This window comes from Salvia hispanica, chromosome 3, assembly GCF_023119035.1.
Source record: "Salvia hispanica cultivar TCC Black 2014 chromosome 3, UniMelb_Shisp_WGS_1.0, whole genome shotgun sequence".
NCBI lineage: Eukaryota > Viridiplantae > Streptophyta > Magnoliopsida > Lamiales > Lamiaceae > Salvia > Salvia hispanica.
Window position 1 is genome coordinate 47,177,494 of NC_062967.1, and position 20,441 is coordinate 47,197,934.

Sequence of the window (20,441 nt, forward strand, 5' to 3'; positions counted from 1 at the left end):
GCTAAATCCCATTCGCCAAGGGTTTTGCATTCGGCACTGCTACTGTCAAATTCTGAAAGGGAAGAAGATCCATCAACATTTCTTCCTTAATTTGATTCGCTTTTATATGTGATTTATATGGATTTATCTTCTCCGGAAAAAGGTTTATCCCTTCCCCATTTCCTTCTGTTTTCCTGGCTAATTCCTATTTGCGATCCTTAAAATCTGCTTTGCTTTAAATTTTTAATGTTCAGTACGGAAGAGAGCCATTGAGGCGGAATTGGTGAGTGCTAAGAAGCAGAAGCTAGCGGAAAATGTGACTGAGACCATAGAAATTCAAAAAAAAGTCGATACCTACTCCCTGGCAGATGATTGTTGTTCCAAGCCCCAGCACTGTATCGAGGTTTATGTCATTCTTATCAGTTGTCAAATTTACGTGTGTTTTCACTTGTCAATATATTCACCTTCATGGCCTACCATACATTGCTTATCTCTTAGATAATTTGTTTACACAAAATCTCTGTTTAATGGCTAATTATGTATTCCTTCAACCATGAACCGGGTGAGTTCTTCTCGTAGCAAGTAAACTAAGTTTATTTCATATTCTCTTTTTTCCAGGGTAAAGTATCTGGAGTGGATGTGCACATAGTTTCAGTGTTAGAAGAAAAAATTAATGTTTTGGACGAAGACACTGTCTCAGCTGAGGAGGGGCATATAGCTGCTGCCTTTGAGATAGATGAACCAAATTATGACGTTGACTCTTGCTTTCGGGGTGAAACCAGTTTGTGTGAGGATGTCCCTGCAGCTATATCGTTAAGTAAGAATGACACCACAGATCTCCAAAAGAATAAGGAAGAATCAAGTAAGGATTTTGTCATTTCCTACGAAAATGCAGCCTTTCTGAATGGGGATGTTACCACAGGCAACTTATCTTCTCCACCACCGAGTACAATGGACTCACTGGTTTCTGTCGAGGAGAAAGATAATTCGAAGATTTATGAATTTGACTCTGCTCATGAGACTAACAATGATGATAATGTTGATACAGCTCAGGATGAAGATATGACTAATCAGGAACTGGAATTAGATGATGAAACCAGTAGCTCAGACGATGATGTAAGGTCATAATCCTAGGCTTGTTTCTATTTCTCAGTCAAGCATTTCTTTGCCTACAACATACTGCACATGAAGCATGTTGAAAATAATTTTCACGTTGTATAGATCCAAAGGTAAGTGAGTTATGTGGGGTACATCAGTGGGAAATTAAGCCTACTTTCTGATATGAAGTTCTTACTTAGAGACGCTCCAAATGTCACCTGGATAAATATATTTAGAACTCAGTTCACGATCCCCTTCATATTGATTTCTAACATTATGCAGCTCCAGACCCCTACCACTCCCACAGAGCAGACAAGTGGCAGAAAAACTTTGTATGTTGGGAATCTATCCTTCTCCGTTGAGCAAGAGGACCTGTACGGTTATCTTTTCTTAAAATCTTCGATTGTAACTGGTATGTTTTCTTTTTCATGAAACTTCTGTAATTTTTCAGCGAGAATTTCTTCAAAGCTGCTGGAGAAGTTGTTCATATTCGCTTTGCCATGAACTCCGATGAAACATTTAAAGGCTATGGTTATGTTGAATTTGCTTCTGCAGAAGCAGCAGAAAAGGTAACTTTTCATGTCACACTTAAGAATCAATTTGATATTCACACTCTTACCTTTGTTCTATTAGCTGTCAGTTCTCATTTGTATACTTATAAGTTATAGGCTCTTCACGAGTTGAATGGGAAAGAGTTGCTGCGACGTCGTGTAAGACTTGATTTTTTGAAGGAAAGAGGATCGGTTACCCGATACAATGGGTATGGACAAATTTTTCAGTGGTTTATGTGCCTGTAGTATTTTATTATATAGCTTTGAGTATAATTTTTTTTTAATTCTTCTAGTTGTCAAGGAACAGAGTCTTTTCAGAAGGGAGGAAATGCTCAGGGGCGAACAGTATTTGTCCGTGGATTTAGTAAATCTAAATGTCAACATGAGGTTTGTGTTACATGTTCTTTTCACCGTGTGTTTATCTCCCCTGTGCCTTTTCAAATCTTTTTAATTAATTTAACAAGTTGATGGCTTCAGATCATGAAATCTCTGGAAGAGCATTTCAGTTCTTGTGGTGAGGTTTCAAAAGTTTCTGTTCCAAAAGATCAAGATGGTTGTGCTAGAGGGTTTGTATCTCCTTCTCCTCATTACTGCAAAATTGCAAGCTCACTTTTTTATTAGTTTTTGAATCCCTAAAATAATCATAGATTCATATAGATTGAGGACGTCTCTGTAAATAATTGTTTAAGTAGTTGATTTAAGTTGGCTTTTTTATGGTTTTATCACCACCAAAGCCAGTCCCTGTTAATTGTGTGACCCCTACACAAAGTCACAAACATTTCTTATCTGACTTGCATGCTTGGCAGATAATATCACTTGAAGCAAAGATCTAGAAAGCCTTAAACTATTCAACCACTTTTCAATGGCCCCTCTTTCTAGGGTAATTTAGACGTGTACCTGATTTGGCTGTGTAACTGAAACATAACCTTTGGCATTCTACACCCTTAAAAGAGGGGATCGTTGCAAGTAACATCCTCCTGCTTCTGTTCATTTTTTCTTGGCACTATGATTGCACCAACTGCTATAGGGTGACTGGCCCATTTAGTTTAGCTCTATCTTTGTCAACATACACCCGATATTCCTCTTCAATGTTTCTACCACACCCATAAAAAAGGATATCTACTTATTCTATCATTTTTTTGCTTATTACAAGGCTTAGATAATTATAAGCTTTCAACAATATAATAGGATGGAAATAAATAAATTTCCTTAAATAGCCAGTTATAGTCATCTTATCAACATTTGCTGCCAAAACCTGCCAGATTAACAGCATTGGCCTATTATTTGGTTCTCTTTTTATTTACCTTTTTCGTGAAAAGATGATTGCTTCAGAGTTCATTCTTTCAGACAGTGGGATTTCACACTTATTTAGGTGATACTACTTGTTTACATATCCTTGGATTAAGGTCATCCAAACAATTTAGTGACGCCACTAATAAGATTTTAACCTATAGAACTCTAACAATTTTTTTGTATAGTGCCTTCTGTTATTCAATTTCACTGTTGTATATGCCACTGATTAATGTATTCCCTTGTCTGTTCACAGCATTGCATATATAGAGTTCAAGGAAAGGGATGCTTTTATCAGAGCATTAGCATTGCATGGATCTGAATTTAGAGAGGGCATCATGTCTGTGATAGAGGCAAGGCCTAGAGGCGATAGTCAAAATAGCGTTGGCAGTAGCAGATGCTGTGAGAGTGAGAGGATTGGTGGGAGGCATGGTTGGAACAACTTTGGCGGAAGAAGTGGTTTACAGGACTTCAGAGGAAGAAGTGGCATTCGTGAGACTGGTGCTTGGTCTGGAGCTGGTTTTGGGGGGCAGTTGAATGGAAGAGGTGCTTCAAGCCACTCCAGTGGAAGAAGTGTTTGGGGGCACTCCAATGGAAGATATACTACTCGCGGCTCCAACGTAAGAGGTCCTTCATGTGAGTCCAGTGGAAGGGGTGTTTGGGGAGATTCCAATGGAAGAGGTACTTGGGGGAACTCCCGAGTCTTCAATGGCAGAGGTGCTTCGTCCGACACCAGTGGAAGAAGACGTGATTGGGGGGTCTCAAATGGAAGAGGTTGGGGGAACTCCAATGGAAGAGGTGGTTGTGGGAATTCCAGTGGAGGAGGTTCTTGGGCAGACTCCAGTGGTAGAGGTGTTTGGGGCAACTCCAGTGCCATGGGTGCTTCACACAACTCCAGTGGAAGAGGTGCTTGGCGAGACTCCAGTGATAGAGGTGTTTGGAGCAACTCCAGTGGAGGAGGTGCTTGGGGAAACTCCAGTGATAGAGGTGTTTTGGGAAATTCCAATGCCACAGGTGCTTCACGCAGCTCCAGTGAAAGAGGTGTTTGGGGAGACTCTAGTGCAAGAGGAGCATTGCGCGGCTCCAGTGGAAGAGGTTTGTGGTGGGGAGGCTCCAGTGAAAGAGGTGCTTCGCGCGGCTCCAGTGGAAGAGGTTTGTGGGGCGACTCCAGTGACAGAGGTGCTTCGCACGGCTCCAGTGGAAGAGGTTTGTGGGGCGACTCCAGTGAAAGAGGTCCTTCGCGCGGCTCCAGGGGAAGAGGTTTGTGGGGTGGCTCCAGTGAAGGAGGTGCTTCGCGCGGCTCCTGTGGAAGAGGTTTGTGGGGCAGCTCGAATGAAAGAGGTGCTTCTCGTGGCTACAGTGGAAGAGGTGTTTGGGGTAATTCCAGTGAAAGAGGTGGTTGGAGCAACTCCAGAGGAAGAGGTGATTGGGGGGCCTCTAGTGGAAGAAGTGGTGGTTGGAGCAACTCCAGGGGAAGAGGTGTTTGGCCGGAATCGAATGGAAGAGGTATTCTGGGCAGCTTTACTGAAAGTAATGAAGTTGGTGGAAGTGGTGTTTGCATTGGAGGTGGTGGCGGGGGACAAGGGACTCCAACCGATCCAAGTATTGCTTCACCTGAAGCTGCTATAGGTATGACACATACTTTTCCTCTATCCACATTCTCTGTTTCATTTTCTCAAAATGAAAATATTTCTTTCATAATTCTATCTACATACGTGTTCTGTTTCCGGTGATGCAAGGCCATAACTAGTTTCACTAGGCTGTTTTTATAAATGACATGCTACACAATTTGTATCAGTCACGAATTAAGCTTCTTTGTTAAGAGAATGCATATGGAACTAAGTGATTTGATGGTTTCTTTCACTGCTTTATTTTCTATATGATATTTAGTGAGCAATAATATTTTTGTGCAGGAAATAATACGTCACTCAATAATGAAGGCGAGGTCGGGGATAAGATGATAAACTAGAATTCATGTATATCAGGTAGGTGTGGTCTTACTATTGGCTTAGATTTATACCACGAATCATCCAACATATGTTTTGTACCAACAATGTGGTCTTTTGAAAATATGGCAAACCGATCATACATAATCAAACTATAACTTGTTCTCCATTTTGTCGTAAGAAAATGATAAATACATTAAAATATTTAATAATTTTAATTTTAAAATTTCAATGTGGCAAATGAAACTCGAGACTTAGCTCGTTTGTCAAAGTGTGGCACACTTTTCTTTGTAAGCTGTTGCATCAGCAATGTGTTTCGGCAATATGAGTTCATCAAACTAAAGACAATAATATGAGCTATATTGAAAAATTGATCCAAAAGGTGGTAGTATTTCACATTTTGTACATGATACAAGAGGATAATTAAAATACACTAATATTAGATACGATTACAATTGCGTTGCTACATCAGTTTTGTTTGCATAGTAAAATAATTACAAAAGCTTTGATGGGCATGAAAAATAAAAATTATCCAAAACACCAAAGGATAAGACAAGAAAAGAAACAAAGCAAAACTTGGATTGGCAATAAGATGTGAAACTTTACAAGCGGAAAAATTAAATAAAGAAAATTTACATTACAAAACGGTATTGATATGTAGTGCTTTAAGGAGTGAAGTGGCCATTTGTTTAACCAAAACTTGGCCCCCAGAACTCTGTCCATCTCTCCTCTCCTCAATCAAATTCTTAAGCTTCTGAGGCAGATCATTCTCCACAATCAGTTGCTTGGGACGCGGGTGGTGCTCATATACAGCCTGCGGCAGCATCAAAACAGTACAATATGAACCTAAATAGAGATACTCATTCGATTTCTGTAGATAAATGAGAGCAGAGGAACATGCTAAACAGGAGTAACATTTTCTCCATGATAGCCACTGTGTACATTATGTGGTAGTGTGAGAGTGCTGTCTCATATAAATTGTAAATTAGCAAATATAGTTTTACACAAATTCCCCTGCAACACCTACTAGTAAAATAATAAAGCACTTAAAGTTAGATTCAAGGTCATTCAGTTTGACTGAAGACTGATTTTTCTTGACATAGCACAATATGGAATATAAGTCGCGTACCTTTATTAACTTAAGCAAATTCAGACGAGCTATTGCATCTGGATGATCAAGTCTCAAGATTAGCAGTGGTGTCAGTCCATTAACTGCCAGAGTAGTATTTATTCGAGAAGATTTCCTGCATCATAAACCATTGTGAGATGCACTGAATAGAGGCAGTGATGAAAATTGTCACTAGACCCCACTTGCTAATGAGTAGCAAATCAACAGAAGGTGTGAATATATGGAAACTAAACCACTTCCCCATATCAAATATATATCCTATTCCCCAGACAGGAAGGCTACAACCTACATCACGTTAACTGTTCTCATTATATAATTCAAAGAATGTTAGTTTGGTTTGAGATCCATGGTTGAAGTTAAGTCTGATTACAGCAGTATAAAAGTGGGTTGACCTAAATTCTGGAGGAAGTGGGTCAAGCCGAACACTTTCGAAGTAAACAAGAATAAATTTCGGTGGTCATGAAAAGTGGGTACGAATTGCACATGCATAAATTGGACTTGTAGATGATACTAAAAAAATTTCTGGAAAGGCCAATGACACTTCTGCAGTATTTCAGATGCAAATGGAACAAATGTACCCCACTTCTATGTACAATTCGTTACTCGCCAATACAATACTAATTCATTCTCTCTTCCCTTAATCTATTCGTATTTTCTACAAAATGCATTTTTATTTCAGCCTAGTATCAAATTAGAGAAGGAAATAAATGCTAGTAATTCTCCTGTAATTGTTTTCCATAGCTAATTCCAGAAAATTAACTCCTTGAGAAGTTATGCATCAATTAGCATATTCAAACGAAGCTAACGATTATATCTGTAATAACAATATAATCATGCATGAGGGAACATGAGATATAAAATACATAAGATAACAGATATCAGGATAGACATACGTGATAATTTTCAAGAATGGTTCTAATATGTGCAAGAAGTGTTGTTCCGGACAGCACTGGAAGAACTTAACCAATTTCTGGATGGCATCCTTTTTGAGCAAAGCTTGCTCTACTTTCTTATTCTCATTGTCGTGGGCCAAGCAAACAGCAATAGAATCTAGTGAAGTCACCGACCAGATATTATCTTCAAGAAGGCTCAGATATACATCCAGTCCTCCATGGGCTCGCAACTGTTCCCTCGAATTTCTTGATGCATGAGCCATATCACATAGCAAAGGCAAAGCATACTGTCTTAGAGGAGAATCTGACATGATGAAATGCAGTAAGTGGGGAATGATTCCATTTTCTGCAGCCTGTTCCTGTCTCCTCTTATTTATCTTACATAGGTTGAATAGTGCATTAAGGACCTTCAGCAAATGAAAGAAGACAGACAATGTCTAATGAGAAAGATTTAAGTATACAGTAGGAAAGATAAAATAGTTAACAACATTAAGAGCTCAGTGTCAAAGATACTAGAATCATACAGTTTAGTATTTGGTCAACTGTGTGTACTGAATCAAATTGAGTTTTTACCAGTTAAACCCCAAGACACCACCTATAACTCTAACTACATTCACGTTCAAGCCTCTCAAGAAATATATTTTAATTGTACAGACGGACTAGAAATTTTATCAGATCTGTCTCTTTCTCGTCATCCGACAAATTTTATTCTATTGGTGCTCATTTAGCTCAGGGACAATTGCTGGATACCTGTATCAGTCTGCCATACATCCACTAAGTAATGAACTCATACAGGAACTTGCGCAAATGCAGGCTCTGCAGCCTATATTGGATTCTTGGGTAATTATATACAGAAATACTAAAAGTAATAGCACTCATTGCCTATACTACAGCAACTAACTAATTAATTTAATTTATACAGAGTAGCCATTCACACGAGCTAGTAAGAGGGCAGAATATAATCACTATAGTAAATGTAAGTAAGAGAATGAAAATAATGTATCACCTCATGATGTATTTGTGACACAAGGGAACCTTCTCTGAGATCAAGATTTGGGATTAAATACTTGATAGCATCAGCTCGTTGAAGATGTTCTAAGCAATGTGGGTCCGTCGATAGATGGTTTATACACTTCAACAGCTGAAACGAACATGATTATAAGAACCTTTGGCCAGAAACAGTACAAACCCAGAGCAACGCTGAGAAAAGAGAAACTTTTGCTATACCTTAAGAAGAATCGGGGGTTCTATCTTATTGAACATTTGGAAGAGACGACTAAGCAGACTTTGGCTACACATATAAGATTTTACTGCTGTGTCTGCTGAAGCAAATTCAAATAGAAGGTCTGCCACCTTTTCCAGATACTCCCGAGCTACATCAACATTCCATGGTGAGACCATATGGGTAAGTAGTCCGGAAGATGCCGCACTCCCTGGTCTGGCATTCAAAACTCCTGAACCAGATAGCACACCAGATGCTCTCTGTGATGCAAGTCCAGAAGCGACAACAGATCCCCCATTTGATGTCAGAGGTCCATGTTTCTTATTAGCTGCTTTAGGTGAACTTCTAGGCAATGAATCCACGTTAGAATTTTCCCTTCCTTTGCCAGAGACCTCTGGGAAAAAACTAGAAACTATTAGGATCATAATTTAGCACTTACGACTCGTACTGAAAATAAGCTAAAACGGCTAAATGACCATTCACAATGTAAAACTGCAAAGCAATACGTCCAAGACTCAATTATCACAAGAATCAAAACTGAAAATTTCTAAAATGTCCTTTAGGCATGTACTTGTGGGACTTGTGTTGGATATTAAAAAGAGTAACTCAGAGATTGACTCTCAAGGCAACTATGTGAAATGAGCAGATATTGCCCACCTGCAAATTCAGCCATCAAAAAGTCAAGACCATTTGTTTTCTTGTCAGTTGATCCATGTAAAAGAGGCAAATTACTATCATGTTTCTCCATCCCTGTAAGATGTTTCACGTACTCAAGCTGCCCGGAGAAATGCCGTGATGGAGGTTCTTTATCCAACAAACTCAAAAGGGGTCGAATATTCTCTTGCTGACTACCAGTGTGAGCAGATGATCCATTTGTGGTGGCATCCATGGATTTTGGAGCCCTATCCATGGATATTCTTCCACCTGTTACATTGGCTCCTCTTTGCTGCTTTAGGTCAAATTCGGCTCTAGAAGGCTCATTCTTCAACCTGTCTACACTTTCCTCGTCTCTAGTTGGAAGGTGGTCCTTTTTTACAGAATTGGATAATCTGTCCAAGGATGCAGGATCTGTTACTCTTGAAGCACCACTAGCCTCCAATTTAGAAATACTGGATTGAGGCCTATCAGCATCTGAAGCCTTAACTCTCGAGTCAGGAGAATGTGATGCAGATAATCGCAAAGGTTCTAGTGTTCCAGTTTGTAAAATATGATCTCCAGGCTTAACTTTAAGGTGATCAGGCAGGTCATTCCCATAAAATACAGAATCTATTCGTGTCAATGGACTGTTAGAATCCTGTGCATCAGATCTTGGTCGTGAACTTAAACCGTCTGGAGCAAACCCACCACCAGAAGCTATAGAAGCTAGACGGGTTGCCTCATTCAAACTATAAAGAGTGTTAATAAGTCTGAGTAGTATCCCATTCTTGGCAGCTATACGACAAAAATCATTTCTAGAGGTTGACTTTTGAAGCTTAAAAACTTGCCACATGCCATCAATAGCCATATGAACCATTACCCTGGAATTGAGGTAACAAAGGTAATTAGCATGCCAATAGGTAAACCAAAACAAGTTCCTATGTCACAATTATATAGTGACTCAGAAATATGGATAGTCACAAAGAATGATTTAATACGATACACCTACAAGTGACAAGAGTGGCTGTAATACCCAATAGCCAGTCTAGATGAAATAAAGTTAAATTATCCAAATTTGATTAAATTTCTAATTCTGGTGAAAGAGAAAGCAATTGAACTATAAATGTCTTTCTACAAAAGCACTCTTCTACTTTCAGCGAAATGTGATTCGGGATGAAATTTGATGTTATTACAAATTAACGATTTAGAATGTTTTAAGGTGCAAACTACCAAGACTGGCCAATTTAGAAGGTGCAACATATAACTGAGCCTTGGAGGGGGGCACATTTTTTCCCTTTAGAAATGGAAACAATGGATAAAACTAAAATATTTTTATGTCCAGATTTGTAGTTGGAGTTTTGCTACATAAGTGCATATCATGTCATCAGTACACAAATAATATGCCAGTACCACAAATGTTTGGCAACAGATGACACGCAGTCAAATTTTTCTAACTGTATATTTATTCCCTCCGCCCCTTTAAAACATGAACTTTTAAAGGGGCGCGAATTTTAATACACAATTGGTAAATTAAGAGAGAGATAGAAAGAAAAAGTGGTTGGTGTATTGTTGGTGGAGAATGGTCCCACCTCATTAGATTAGAGAGAAAAGAGTTTTCTAAATTAGAGAGTTCATAATTTTGGGCCAGACTAAAAAGGAAATAGTTCATAATATATTAAGGGATGGAGGGAGTACTATTTATTATTATCTTGTGTGGTGAGTAAGGTTCTTGCTGCAGATAGTGTTCATGCACTGTAATAATTCCTGATATTTCAGAAATTTGTTACAGCAATCCCTTGTTTTATGGCATTATTATATTTCAAAAGTCCATCAGAGGACCCTGTTAGATAAAATATAGAAGTATAGGAACCAATTAAACAAAAGAAAGTGTACATCAACATATTGAAACACACATTAAAGTACAAGGATCTGAATCCAATTTCTGAACTAGATAAAACTCTTGGTAATTAAATATCCATTTTAAGTCTTGGTAAATTGCGAAACATCTATGTAAACTTACCTGTACTTCGCATAATCAGCCTCTAGAAAGCCCACCAAGATAGGTATGCCACGACAAGCAATAAACATTTGCAATGTCAAGGAGCTGGAGGAAACAGAAGTTTAAATATCACACATCAAAGCAGAAGAATAGGTCAAGAGAATAACAATCAGGAGATAACATGTAACCTTGATTGGCAGAGCTGTTGGAAAAAAAACGCTGCTTCCATGCGCACCTCCCGTGGACGATCATGTACAGCAAAGCTCATCACAATGGGAATCTGGAACGTTTTTTATATATAAGCGCATTTTACTGTAACCAGCAATACCAATGCAAGCTCTATAACACACTTTATTTCTGTGATTCTCCTTTCTCTGGAAGGGGATCAAGCAAGTTACAATCCAAAACCCTAATCCAGAGTATGCCACCAGAGCAAGAGATCAAGTGATTTCTATAAACAGCTTAACCAGTCTTAAATAAGTAAGTAGCTTGACAAAAATTGCGGTGAGTTTTCGGCAACACAATCATACTTACAAAGAAGTCATACTCCTCCGTCCCATAAAAATATGGGCATATGATTTGGCACGAGAATTAAGACAAAATTGGTAAAGTAAGGGAGAGGAGGAGAAGGGTGGTTAAAGTAGTGTTAGTGGATAGTTGGGACCCCATTATTATTAGTGTGTTAGTGGTGGTATAAGTTGTAAATAACTTGGATGTATAGGGGTAATAAATTGGGATAACTTTCCATAAATGGAAATGCCCATATTTTTATGGGACGGACGAAAATGGAAAGTGCACATATTTTTATTGGAAGGATGGAGTATCAGAAAGAAGAATCTAAACTAAGAATAAAGTGAAAAACTAAGAAATTCTAGCTTTCATGTACAGCGAGACCCTATCTAAAAGTCAATTTCTTCTCGAGTATTTTATAATTATTTATATACAGGAAGATGATCTCTTAATATAATAATCATAATATTTAACAGTCATCCTAAGTAAATCAAAAGTTTAAAATCATAGAGTGAAGCCATCTTACATGGACAAAATGAGTTGGTATTTAATTTTAAATCAGAAACTTTGTACAAAATATATTGGGCACCATTAGTGAACCTAAACATTACATATTCCTGGGATTACATTGTTTAAAATCTCTTCAACTTTAACCCACACATACAGAAAGAGAGAAGCAATTAGATTTGTAGAACACTTACAAGACCCACTAGACAAGCATTCTCCTGAAATTCAGTGTTATCTTTAATTATTTGATTCAGTACTTGTAGAACTGAGCATATAACCTGAAATGGGAAGAAACTGATCAGCCATGTTGGAACCTCAAGCAGTTCCATTAGTGGGAGCAATTCCATTAGTAACAAGGTAACAAAATTTATTAAACTTCGTGCTAGTTACATACGCGGGGTCTTGGAACCTCAAGCAGTTCCATTAGTGGGAGCAAACCATGTTGTGTAATGAAAACAATCTTCTGGTCTGGTCGCTGATGAAAGAAAGAGGTCAACTTCTGACAAGAAGATACTATCACATCTTCTGGTTCATCTGGCCTCAGCAAAGATACCAATTTGCTGAATTCAACAGCCTGTGCAAGAGAAACCACATGAGGGTTAAAAAGTTGCATCTATTTCTGCACAGAAGAACAGAATCACAACAAAATTTGAAAAACATGTGAAATTTGGCCACAACACAACTAAGATCTATATACAAATAATACCATATCTAACAAATAGATCATTAAGCAAGACAACGTGTGGAAATTTCTCAAGAGATACGTGAGGCATAGACTCCAAGAAGCAGTAAAGGAATTTCGTAAGTGGCTGAGTTAGAAAACATAATACTTCTAATAGACTGGAGAAAACATCCATCAAATCTCTTTCATCAATACCAGAGAAAATAGTAGCAATAATCATTAGCATATATGATGCATTATGTAGATATATTTAAGTAGACTAATGACTAAAAATAGGAAAATAAAATATGAATAGGAGAAAAAGTTTATCCAGTGAAACTGAGCTCAAACGAAGTCTCTCTCCCTTAACCCAGTGGTCGTTTCTAGTAAGCCACCACCAAGCAGTACCAGTCAACAAATAATCAGGACAACCTTGTAGGCTGTAGCCAACACAATGTTGACATAAACTTGGATAAGAAGAGAACCCATAGAATACACATTGAAAGTAACTCAGCAATAAAATAGATGTACCTGAAGGTGAAAAAGATTTTCTGCAGGCAATTTATCTTCAAATACCTGACAAGCATGCCAAGCATAAGAGAAAAAAAACTAGAGGAATTCAAATTAGAAAGTGAATTCCATTTTATATTGTCAATCGTACCAGAGAATCAATATCAATTACATCTTCCTTTAAAACACCCATCATTAAGCGAAGTAGGTCACCACTAGCCTGAACAGATTCATTCTCCATTTGTTTCCGAGCAATTGTAGCCCTTAACTTTGTTGCCAGATCAGTCTTTCCACCTTCAGATACAGCATTTCCTTGGATTACTTTTGAAGAGGATGCAGAAGTAGAGGCTTCAGCTACCTGGTCCTCCAAACTATCCAAGGGGTGAAATAAATCATCCAAAGAAGCATCGCGTGGAGAATCACTAAATTTACTAAGTTCATTGCCTCCAGAAGTCAGTGGTTCTTCAACACCCTATACAGGCAGCAACCAGAACAGATTAGATCTATTAGACATGTAAAATAGTTACTGTATATAGCACATAAATGCATAAATAACCACAGTAAATTGGCATTGCTGACAAAATTTACCTAGGGAAGGCTAAATTTAATCATGACTGAGGACAGTGTTGAACATTCATTTTCAAGTTGTCGTGGCTAAAGAAATAAGTGGAATTGAATTGCCAGACAGACAATTACTCCATAGCAAGCAGACAAATACAACAAATTTTCAGTCTCATGTACCGCATATAAGTAATTTAGTAGAAACTCAAACGAGAAGAAAATACAATTAAATATGAATCTTCAAGAAAGAAAAAGATAACAGTATATGTTTAATAGGAAGGCGCAAAGGATCCAAATGTCAGAATTACCTTCCTTGGGCTAGGTTCGTGGTTCTTTTGACCAAAATTAAATTTTGCATGAATGATACCAACTGCACTTCCTTTTTTTTCAACTTTTCTGCCAACAACAGTTCTGTTTGTAGACTCGGCAGCTTCTGCCTCACCATTTATCAGCACTTCGTCCTGCTGATTTAGATTAGAACTCTGGTCTTCGATCTCTGACTCATGACTATCCAAAAGTGTGCTTGAGCTGGTCTCAATGGGTGATTTCTCATGGATAATAAATGTTGGAACTTGATCTGAAATAGTATCTTTTTCAAGGTTATCTGTCCTTTCCTCAGTAAGATTAGTTTTTGAGCTATCATCCTCGTAAGACTTGCTAACAACTGAAGTCCCTGAGGATGACATCTCAGTTTTATCCTGAACGGAAAACATGGTTTTAATATATAATTATATCAGTTAAAGCATCATCTTCAGATCAAGCAAAACCTGAAAAGAGGATGAAGTACTCAGATGTTCAAACAATAAGAGGCAAATCAAGCCACAAAACACAAAAGACAATCACTTTACTTTCTCAGCAGAATAGGTTTCAATATTATGCCCTTGCTCACTGCTACTTATACCAGCACCCCCAGTTCCAACTTCCTCAATGTTCCTGCATAGATTGCACCATTTATGCTTTAAATCTGCATCTTCTCAACAGTCAAGAGATCAATGACAAATTCAACAGAATAGAAATAAGAATACAGAAAACAAGGCTTGCAGTTATTTCAGTGAAGAGCACTAATGTAAAGAAATGATGTACTTGAACTGAACCACAAACTCGTAGCAGAAGAAGAGTGAGAGAGACAAAAGACTTCTCACAAGCACTATATTATAGGCCCTAAGTCCATAGATACAACAATATAATGAATCTCTTGCACTCGTGCGTTAGAAAATCAGAATCAGGTCAGCCAAATAAACCATAAAGTCTCCCAACAAATTCTAATACTAAGGTCATGATATGAACTATTAGGCATTAAGGCCAATGTTCTGAGATTGTAGATCAAGTGACATACTACATGAAAAGAGAAACTATTCATTTCATACCGTGCAAAACAGTTTAAACAGCACATCAATAACATTTTAGACACTATTCTGAGAATCACACTTATTAACCAAATTCATCAGAATCAATTACTGAAGACTCAAAGACAACAAATAAACCCAAGTCAATCTGGCTGGAAAGACTATATCCCAAGGATGAACTAGTGGACGCAAGTATGCATGTACTATTACAATTCCATTGAGCTAACTCAATTATCATATTGATGCTTATACTGAGGAACAAAGAGAGAAGCAGTACGGACTACCTCAAGGTTCCACTATGACGAAGAGTATTCTGTAGGGCACGCCTTGAGTTTTTAATCCAAGGGTGTGAAAGTAATGTCTTTGCATCAGGCCTCTGTCCAGCATCCTGAATGTCAAACTAGATGTCAGAGTAATTAAAATGGAACAAACATGATTCGGTAGTAACATTATAGACATAATAAGCAAATAGCACTAATTTAAATAGCAATGGAGCACAAGAGATCACTTTATATGTTTGAAGAGCAGCAATCACTAGTTTTAGAAGAATCGGTCTACCGACATTAGTTACGTGGAATAACGGTCTACCGATATTAATGGAAGAAATCAAAACAGTACAAAAGTGATGATCTAGACCCTTAAGAGAGGCTTCTTGGCAAAGTGTGCCAGGTACGGGAGACCGGGAGAGGAAAATATCTAAAAACCTTTGTAGCACATCATGAGTAGGCAGCTTAACCAAACAACAACAACCACAAAAAGAAGCTTCCTATGTACAGAAACCTTCCAGCTAGATTTAAAGAAAGAAAACCAGAGGGGAAGAATCATTAGGAAAGAAAGAATTCAGAAAGGATTTGCAAGTGACGAGTCACATGGAGAAACAATAATCTCTATGTCCAGAGGTCAATATAATCATTAAAAGACAAAACCCTACACATCATTAGCTGAATATACTCAACCAAGACTCTCATTAGCTTTTTCAAATTTAACTCACAACAGGTCATGTATTGCATTTGCTGGAATTATGGGGACATCAGATATATTAAAGTCCCCAAATAAGAAACATCTAAACAGAAAAAATTAAGGACCATTGTCTTACTTAAGACTGTAAGAACTTGGCCTCAAGCAAACAAACAGATAAGCGGAGAAGGCTAAATTTCAAATATAAAGTGATTTCCAGCTGACCTTTTTAAAGCATTGACGCAGGAAATCTGTAATAGCTGGGGATAGACTATCTGGAATTGGAGGATGTTCATCCTGAAACAAGAAATGAAGTACCAACTTCAGTGAAGCAACAGTAACAGAGCTGCTAAACGAGTCCATGTAAACTTTCGCCATTACTGTTGTAATTTGTAATTAGTAATAGGGTGATTGCAAGTTAGGACGGGAAGGAGAATAGATAAAAATAACTAAGAGCTGACCAGAAACCATGAACTTCAACATAAAAAGAATTCGAGAAGAACAAGTATACTGCTGCTACCTAACCTACCTGCACAATCCTAAAGAGGGCGGGCATTGGCTGCAGATCAAAGTACGGTGGAATACATGTAAGAAGTTCAATTACAGTGCAGCCTACACTCCAAATGTCAGATGCAGCACAAACTCCTGACATTTCAATGACCTGAAATTGGCAAAGAAGGCAAAAGGTGTCCTTATTTATCATGCATCGATTCCAGAAACTGTGAAAATATGCACACAGCCACACACATATACTAGTTTAGTACAAAACCTTTATGGGTCTAGCTTACCAATGTATTTCGACAGTCATTGGCAAAAAAAAAAATTTATCAGAAAGACAGTAAGTATGTTGAGGTATTTATTGGAAAAAAAAGATAGCATTCTCAGAGCAATTATTCAACCAAAACATATTACTACCAATTATCAAGCAGAAAAGATTGAACACTCATAAATTGAGGAGGAGCTTATCCTGTTTTCAGTTTTCACCTTTATACTACGACTATTAACGAATGTTCTACATTAGTAAAATCATACTTCACGTTTACCTTTGGCAGGCTCAGTTAGTTTTCCACTTGATCAGAATTATTGGTAATACTAACATTGTTATGTGATAATGTGATATAACCCTCTCGCTGATCCAATTCGTAAAGCTCACCCATTTTCCCTTTTCCTATAATAAGATTGGCTAACCCATAGTTCCATAGGTGATATTTCCGAAGCTTCCATAAGGGAGCATTGTGTTCACCAGAGGAGGGCGAAGCAACGAGATTCTCTGACCTAGTGTCGGGCTTTTCCTGGGTTTTCTTAATTAATTCTTATTCAGACATTAATATTGTCTTTCTAGTATGTTTGCGGGATCCTAGTTCTGCATGGTCTTGCAAATAAAAGAGGTCATACAATTACAAAAGAGCTTGTCTAGGATTTTCTTTGATCAGAAACGGCATGTTGGTGCTTGGGTAGAAAAGGTTCTTGATAGAAATCCATAGGGTCCCATCCTAAAACCAATTGATGATAAGAGGAGTGCCCATGAAATGAGGCTTATATAGTGGTTTCAGTTCCCTCTTTACACCGATGTGGGATATGCATATATTTTTCTTTCATTTGCCAACACACTCCTTCAAACCCTTCAAGAGGTTGGACTTTTTCTGAACGGGTTGGACCAACTCTCTATCGAACTGACCCAAATTTAAAGCCCAGATATACTGTCATTTTTTAGTTCAGTCTAGATATATAGTTAAATTTGGCCCACAGTTGGCAAGCCGTATGATACCACGATAGGAATCCATATGGTAAGATTTCACAAAGTGAATCTGTAGGCACTTACTATTAGCTCACAAGCCTCCCATAATAGATGTCACACTTTCCTTTTCAGTTTGTCCCATAAAAGATGTCACATTTTCTTTTTTGGAAAAAGTTTTCTCTCACATTAATATAAATATACTATTTTCTCTCTCCACTAAACACACAAAACAACATCTCCTAAAATCCCATGACATTACCCAAGTGTGCCATCTATTATGGGACGAAGGGGTACATAACTTACTCCTATTATAAGAGCTTGTACAGTGAATTACATGACTGATGTACATATAATAAACTAGCAGAAATTAGTAAAGAAAAAATTAAGAAATTCATTAAGGAAAAAAATAGAAACTAAATCCCAAATGCCAAGAAAGATATTAGTATACCTCAGGGGCCATCCAATAAGGCGTTCCAACAACAGAATGAGTATTAACATCTGCTTCAGTAAGTTTTGTAGCAACCCCAAAATCTGCAAGTTTGACAAGGCCCTGAAATTTTAAGTTAGATCAAGAAAATACAAGTTCAGCATGCATCCGTTTTAATGTTAAAATATCATCCAGGGGGAGGATACTACTAAAATATTTGAATCAAAGTATAAGCACCTTTTATAGCAAACAAAGACACAAAAGTCACAAGAATCAAAGAAGAAAAAAAAGGCAAAAGCCGACAGCCATTAATTTGTATCAATCAAACAAAAAAATCCCCTAATAACAGGCTAACAGCTAATCACATTACCAAAGCAGCATAGGGAAAGGCATATCAGTATCAAAAAATCTGAGCAGAATAAGTGACAAAACAATTATAGCAAGATTCGGTGTACCTCTTTTGTTGTCAGGATATTTGCCCCCTTGATATCACGATGAATCACACCTTGTTCGTGCAGGTAGACCAATCCTTCTAATACCTGGTTACAACATACCGATATATTTTTTAGACCGATACATTAAAATAAAAACGGCTGATAAAGGATGAGATTTGTCATGAAACCTGAGCTATGTAAACAGCCACCAATGACTCTGGAAAAGGCCCAAATTTGTTTGGCTTTATTATATTTGCAAGAGATCCGTTCTCCACATACCTTTGAGAAAAAAATAACTAGTAGATCATGAAAAATTGTGGCTAGAAATTTATAAGTTGGAGAAATATATGTCTGAATATGGACTTACTCAAGTATAATGTGAAGATGAGATTTTGTCTTCAAAGATCCAAGATATTTCACAATATTCTTATGATTCAGATTCTGGAAGAGGAAGGCCAGAATCAAAGAATGCAAGCAGGAGTCAATGACACAGCATGTGATCTATTTTTTTAAAAAAATTGTAGCATAAACAACGAAAAAAGATGTGAATGTGAGGAAGCACACTCTAGTACTATCCATAGCGTCCTTTAGGCACTACGGCCATTGCCTCAACCCTATCAATCAACTTATTGCTGATTAGTTATTTAATCTCATATCAATCTACTTTAAGAGAACTAACTAATGATATTAATTTTCAGTATTTCAGATTTAAATTTTATAAATTTGTGTAACCGTTGAAAATATGACTTTCCCACTCTAATTATTTTAGTCAAAACTGCCATTTTCCCTCCCAATTTCCTAGGGCTTTGTCTTCTCTAGAATCATACTGAATTCGTAGTTTGAAGTAAGCTCTCGAGATGGGTAATTACATCCAAACGCTGCTAAATGGTAGCAATACTTGTTGCTTTCTAATTTTCACATCCGAGAGCTGAAAAGTTACATAATAACTAATTTGCTACATTGCAACTTGCATAGTAACCATATCATTAACAAGTCAGAAAATCAACTTTTGCGTGCATGCATTCTGAGGAATCATGTCTGTCAGGGGTAAACCACAAAAGCAATCAAACATTAGAGCGTTAACATAACAGTCATTTCTAAGCAAATGGCTTGAGAAACATGCATTCCGGGTTGGACCTAAAACATACTCCGTACATAAGCTAAAGAGCGGCAGCATGCACGCACTAAAATAAAAGTTAATTGATGTGACTGATTGCACTTTATTTTACCAGGAAGGTTGAAAAAAGAAGTTGAAGAATAAGAAGAATATGCGTATTAAGTTTACCTTAAGCAGATCGATCTCTTGCTGTCATGTTTGTACCAGCAGATGGAAAACGACGTCATGCAATTGAAAAGAAAATCAGCAAAGAGTCCGAATTCATGGAAGTCACAATCGAGGGATAAAAAAAGACCAAGTTTTAGCCACATTAACTAAACAGTTTGTGAAATTGAAAAGGATAACTCAGACCATAATGATGTTGAGATCCTCCTGAGCAATGTTCTCGAGGGAAACTTGCTTGATTGCAACAAAATCTCCATTTTCCAAATCCAAACCCTTGTAGACTCTTCCATAAGCCCCTTTGCCGATCTCATCTCCAAGCATCTAAATTCAGAATTAATCCAGAAAAAATATCCATCACTTACAGTAGAATAACAAAAGCATTCATCACAAAATTGAGCTCAAGAGAGATTGTAACAGCTTACATATTTGTTGTCAAGGGTTTTTGATTTGTGGAAAGCGGAAGTCGCCATTTGCCGCGCCATCTCCGAGAGTTCCAACTACAATGGAGCCCTAATTCGCGGAAAATTATGCCTCCATTCAAAGATACGTAACAAAGAGAATATAAATCCGCGACAAATTGATGAAAACAGTTGGCAGCGGAGTGTTCTCAGACGACTCTCTGCCGTTCAGTTCCGCGGCGGAGGACAGATGGAGATGATCGTGTATTCATTTCTGAGTTTTTTTAACACACCAATTAACAGGCAAATGAAAGGGCAAATTTGTCTATTGGTAATGGGTGGGGGGCTAATTAGTCATTTTCATTGT

At 37.7% G+C, this 20,441-nt stretch overlaps 2 protein-coding genes across 8 annotated transcripts; one reads left to right on the top strand and one right to left on the bottom strand.

The window, feature by feature from the left end:
• On the top strand, window positions 1–5,033 carry LOC125215569 (nucleolin 1-like). Of its 4 annotated transcripts, none has more exons than XM_048117025.1 (11): window positions 1–142; window positions 234–382; window positions 598–925; window positions 1,028–1,095; window positions 1,360–1,451; window positions 1,529–1,646; window positions 1,746–1,837; window positions 1,922–2,015; window positions 2,106–2,194; window positions 3,175–4,547; window positions 4,832–5,033. In XM_048117025.1, the coding sequence occupies exons 1-11, from the start codon at window positions 118–120 to the stop codon at window positions 4,885–4,887; spliced, it is 2,484 nt and encodes an 827-aa protein (XP_047972982.1). In that variant the 5' UTR covers window positions 1–117; the 3' UTR covers window positions 4,888–5,033. The 4 variants fall into 4 exon arrangements, with proteins under 4 accessions (XP_047972982.1, XP_047972981.1, XP_047972983.1 ...); XM_048117024.1 differs by having other exon boundaries at window positions 598–841; window positions 902–1,095; XM_048117026.1 differs by having other exon boundaries at window positions 598–841.
• Window positions 5,034–5,425: 392 nt separating this feature from the next.
• LOC125213675 (MAP3K epsilon protein kinase 1-like) lies at window positions 5,426–20,349 on the bottom strand. 4 transcript variants are annotated; one of them, XM_048114341.1, is made up of 24 exons: window positions 20,099–20,345; window positions 19,863–19,997; window positions 19,680–19,700; window positions 18,762–18,835; window positions 18,583–18,673; window positions 18,416–18,499; window positions 17,982–18,083; window positions 16,325–16,456; window positions 16,021–16,092; window positions 15,123–15,226; window positions 14,341–14,425; window positions 13,801–14,190; window positions 13,083–13,403; window positions 12,953–12,997; window positions 12,155–12,334; window positions 11,955–12,038; window positions 10,932–11,023; window positions 10,765–10,848; window positions 8,766–9,625; window positions 8,114–8,502; window positions 7,893–8,027; window positions 6,887–7,293; window positions 5,994–6,108; window positions 5,426–5,678 (listed from the first exon to the last, which is right to left on the bottom strand). In XM_048114341.1, the coding sequence occupies exons 1-24, from the start codon at window positions 20,156–20,158 to the stop codon at window positions 5,502–5,504; spliced, it is 4,239 nt and encodes a 1,412-aa protein (XP_047970298.1). In that variant the 5' UTR covers window positions 20,159–20,345; the 3' UTR covers window positions 5,426–5,501. The 4 variants fall into 4 exon arrangements, with proteins under 4 accessions (XP_047970298.1, XP_047970299.1, XP_047970300.1 ...); XM_048114343.1 differs by lacking the exons at window positions 5,426–5,678; window positions 5,994–6,108; window positions 6,887–7,293 and adding an exon at window positions 7,367–7,646 and having other exon boundaries at window positions 20,099–20,349; XM_048114344.1 differs by lacking the exons at window positions 5,426–5,678; window positions 5,994–6,108; window positions 6,887–7,293 and adding an exon at window positions 7,637–7,709 and having other exon boundaries at window positions 20,099–20,349.
• Window positions 20,350–20,441: the final 92 nt, after the last annotated feature.

What these genes read in the sequence shown, in the direction of transcription:
- LOC125215569 (XM_048117023.1), top strand. Translation starts at nt 118, where the DNA reads ATGGATTTATCTTCTCCGGAAAAAG. An exon ending in CCAGTAGCTCAGACGATGAT is followed by an intron (nt 1,096 to 1,359) that starts GTAAGGTCATAA and finishes AACATTATGCAG; the next exon opens with CTCCAGACCCCTACCACTCC. An exon ending in TCCGTTGAGCAAGAGGACCT is followed by an intron (nt 1,452 to 1,528) that starts GTACGGTTATCT and finishes GTAATTTTTCAG; the next exon opens with CGAGAATTTCTTCAAAGCTG.
- LOC125213675 (XM_048114341.1), bottom strand. Translation starts at nt 20,158, where the DNA reads ATGGCGCGGCAAATGGCGACTTCCGCTTTCCACAAATCAAAAACCCTT. An exon ending in CAACAGCTCTGCCAATCAAG is followed by an intron (nt 10,849 to 10,931) that starts GTTACATGTTAT and finishes TGTTTCCTCCAG; the next exon opens with CTCCTTGACATTGCAAATGT. An exon ending in AACCCCCGATTCTTCTTAAG is followed by an intron (nt 8,028 to 8,113) that starts GTATAGCAAAAG and finishes TGTTCGTTTCAG; the next exon opens with CTGTTGAAGTGTATAAACCA.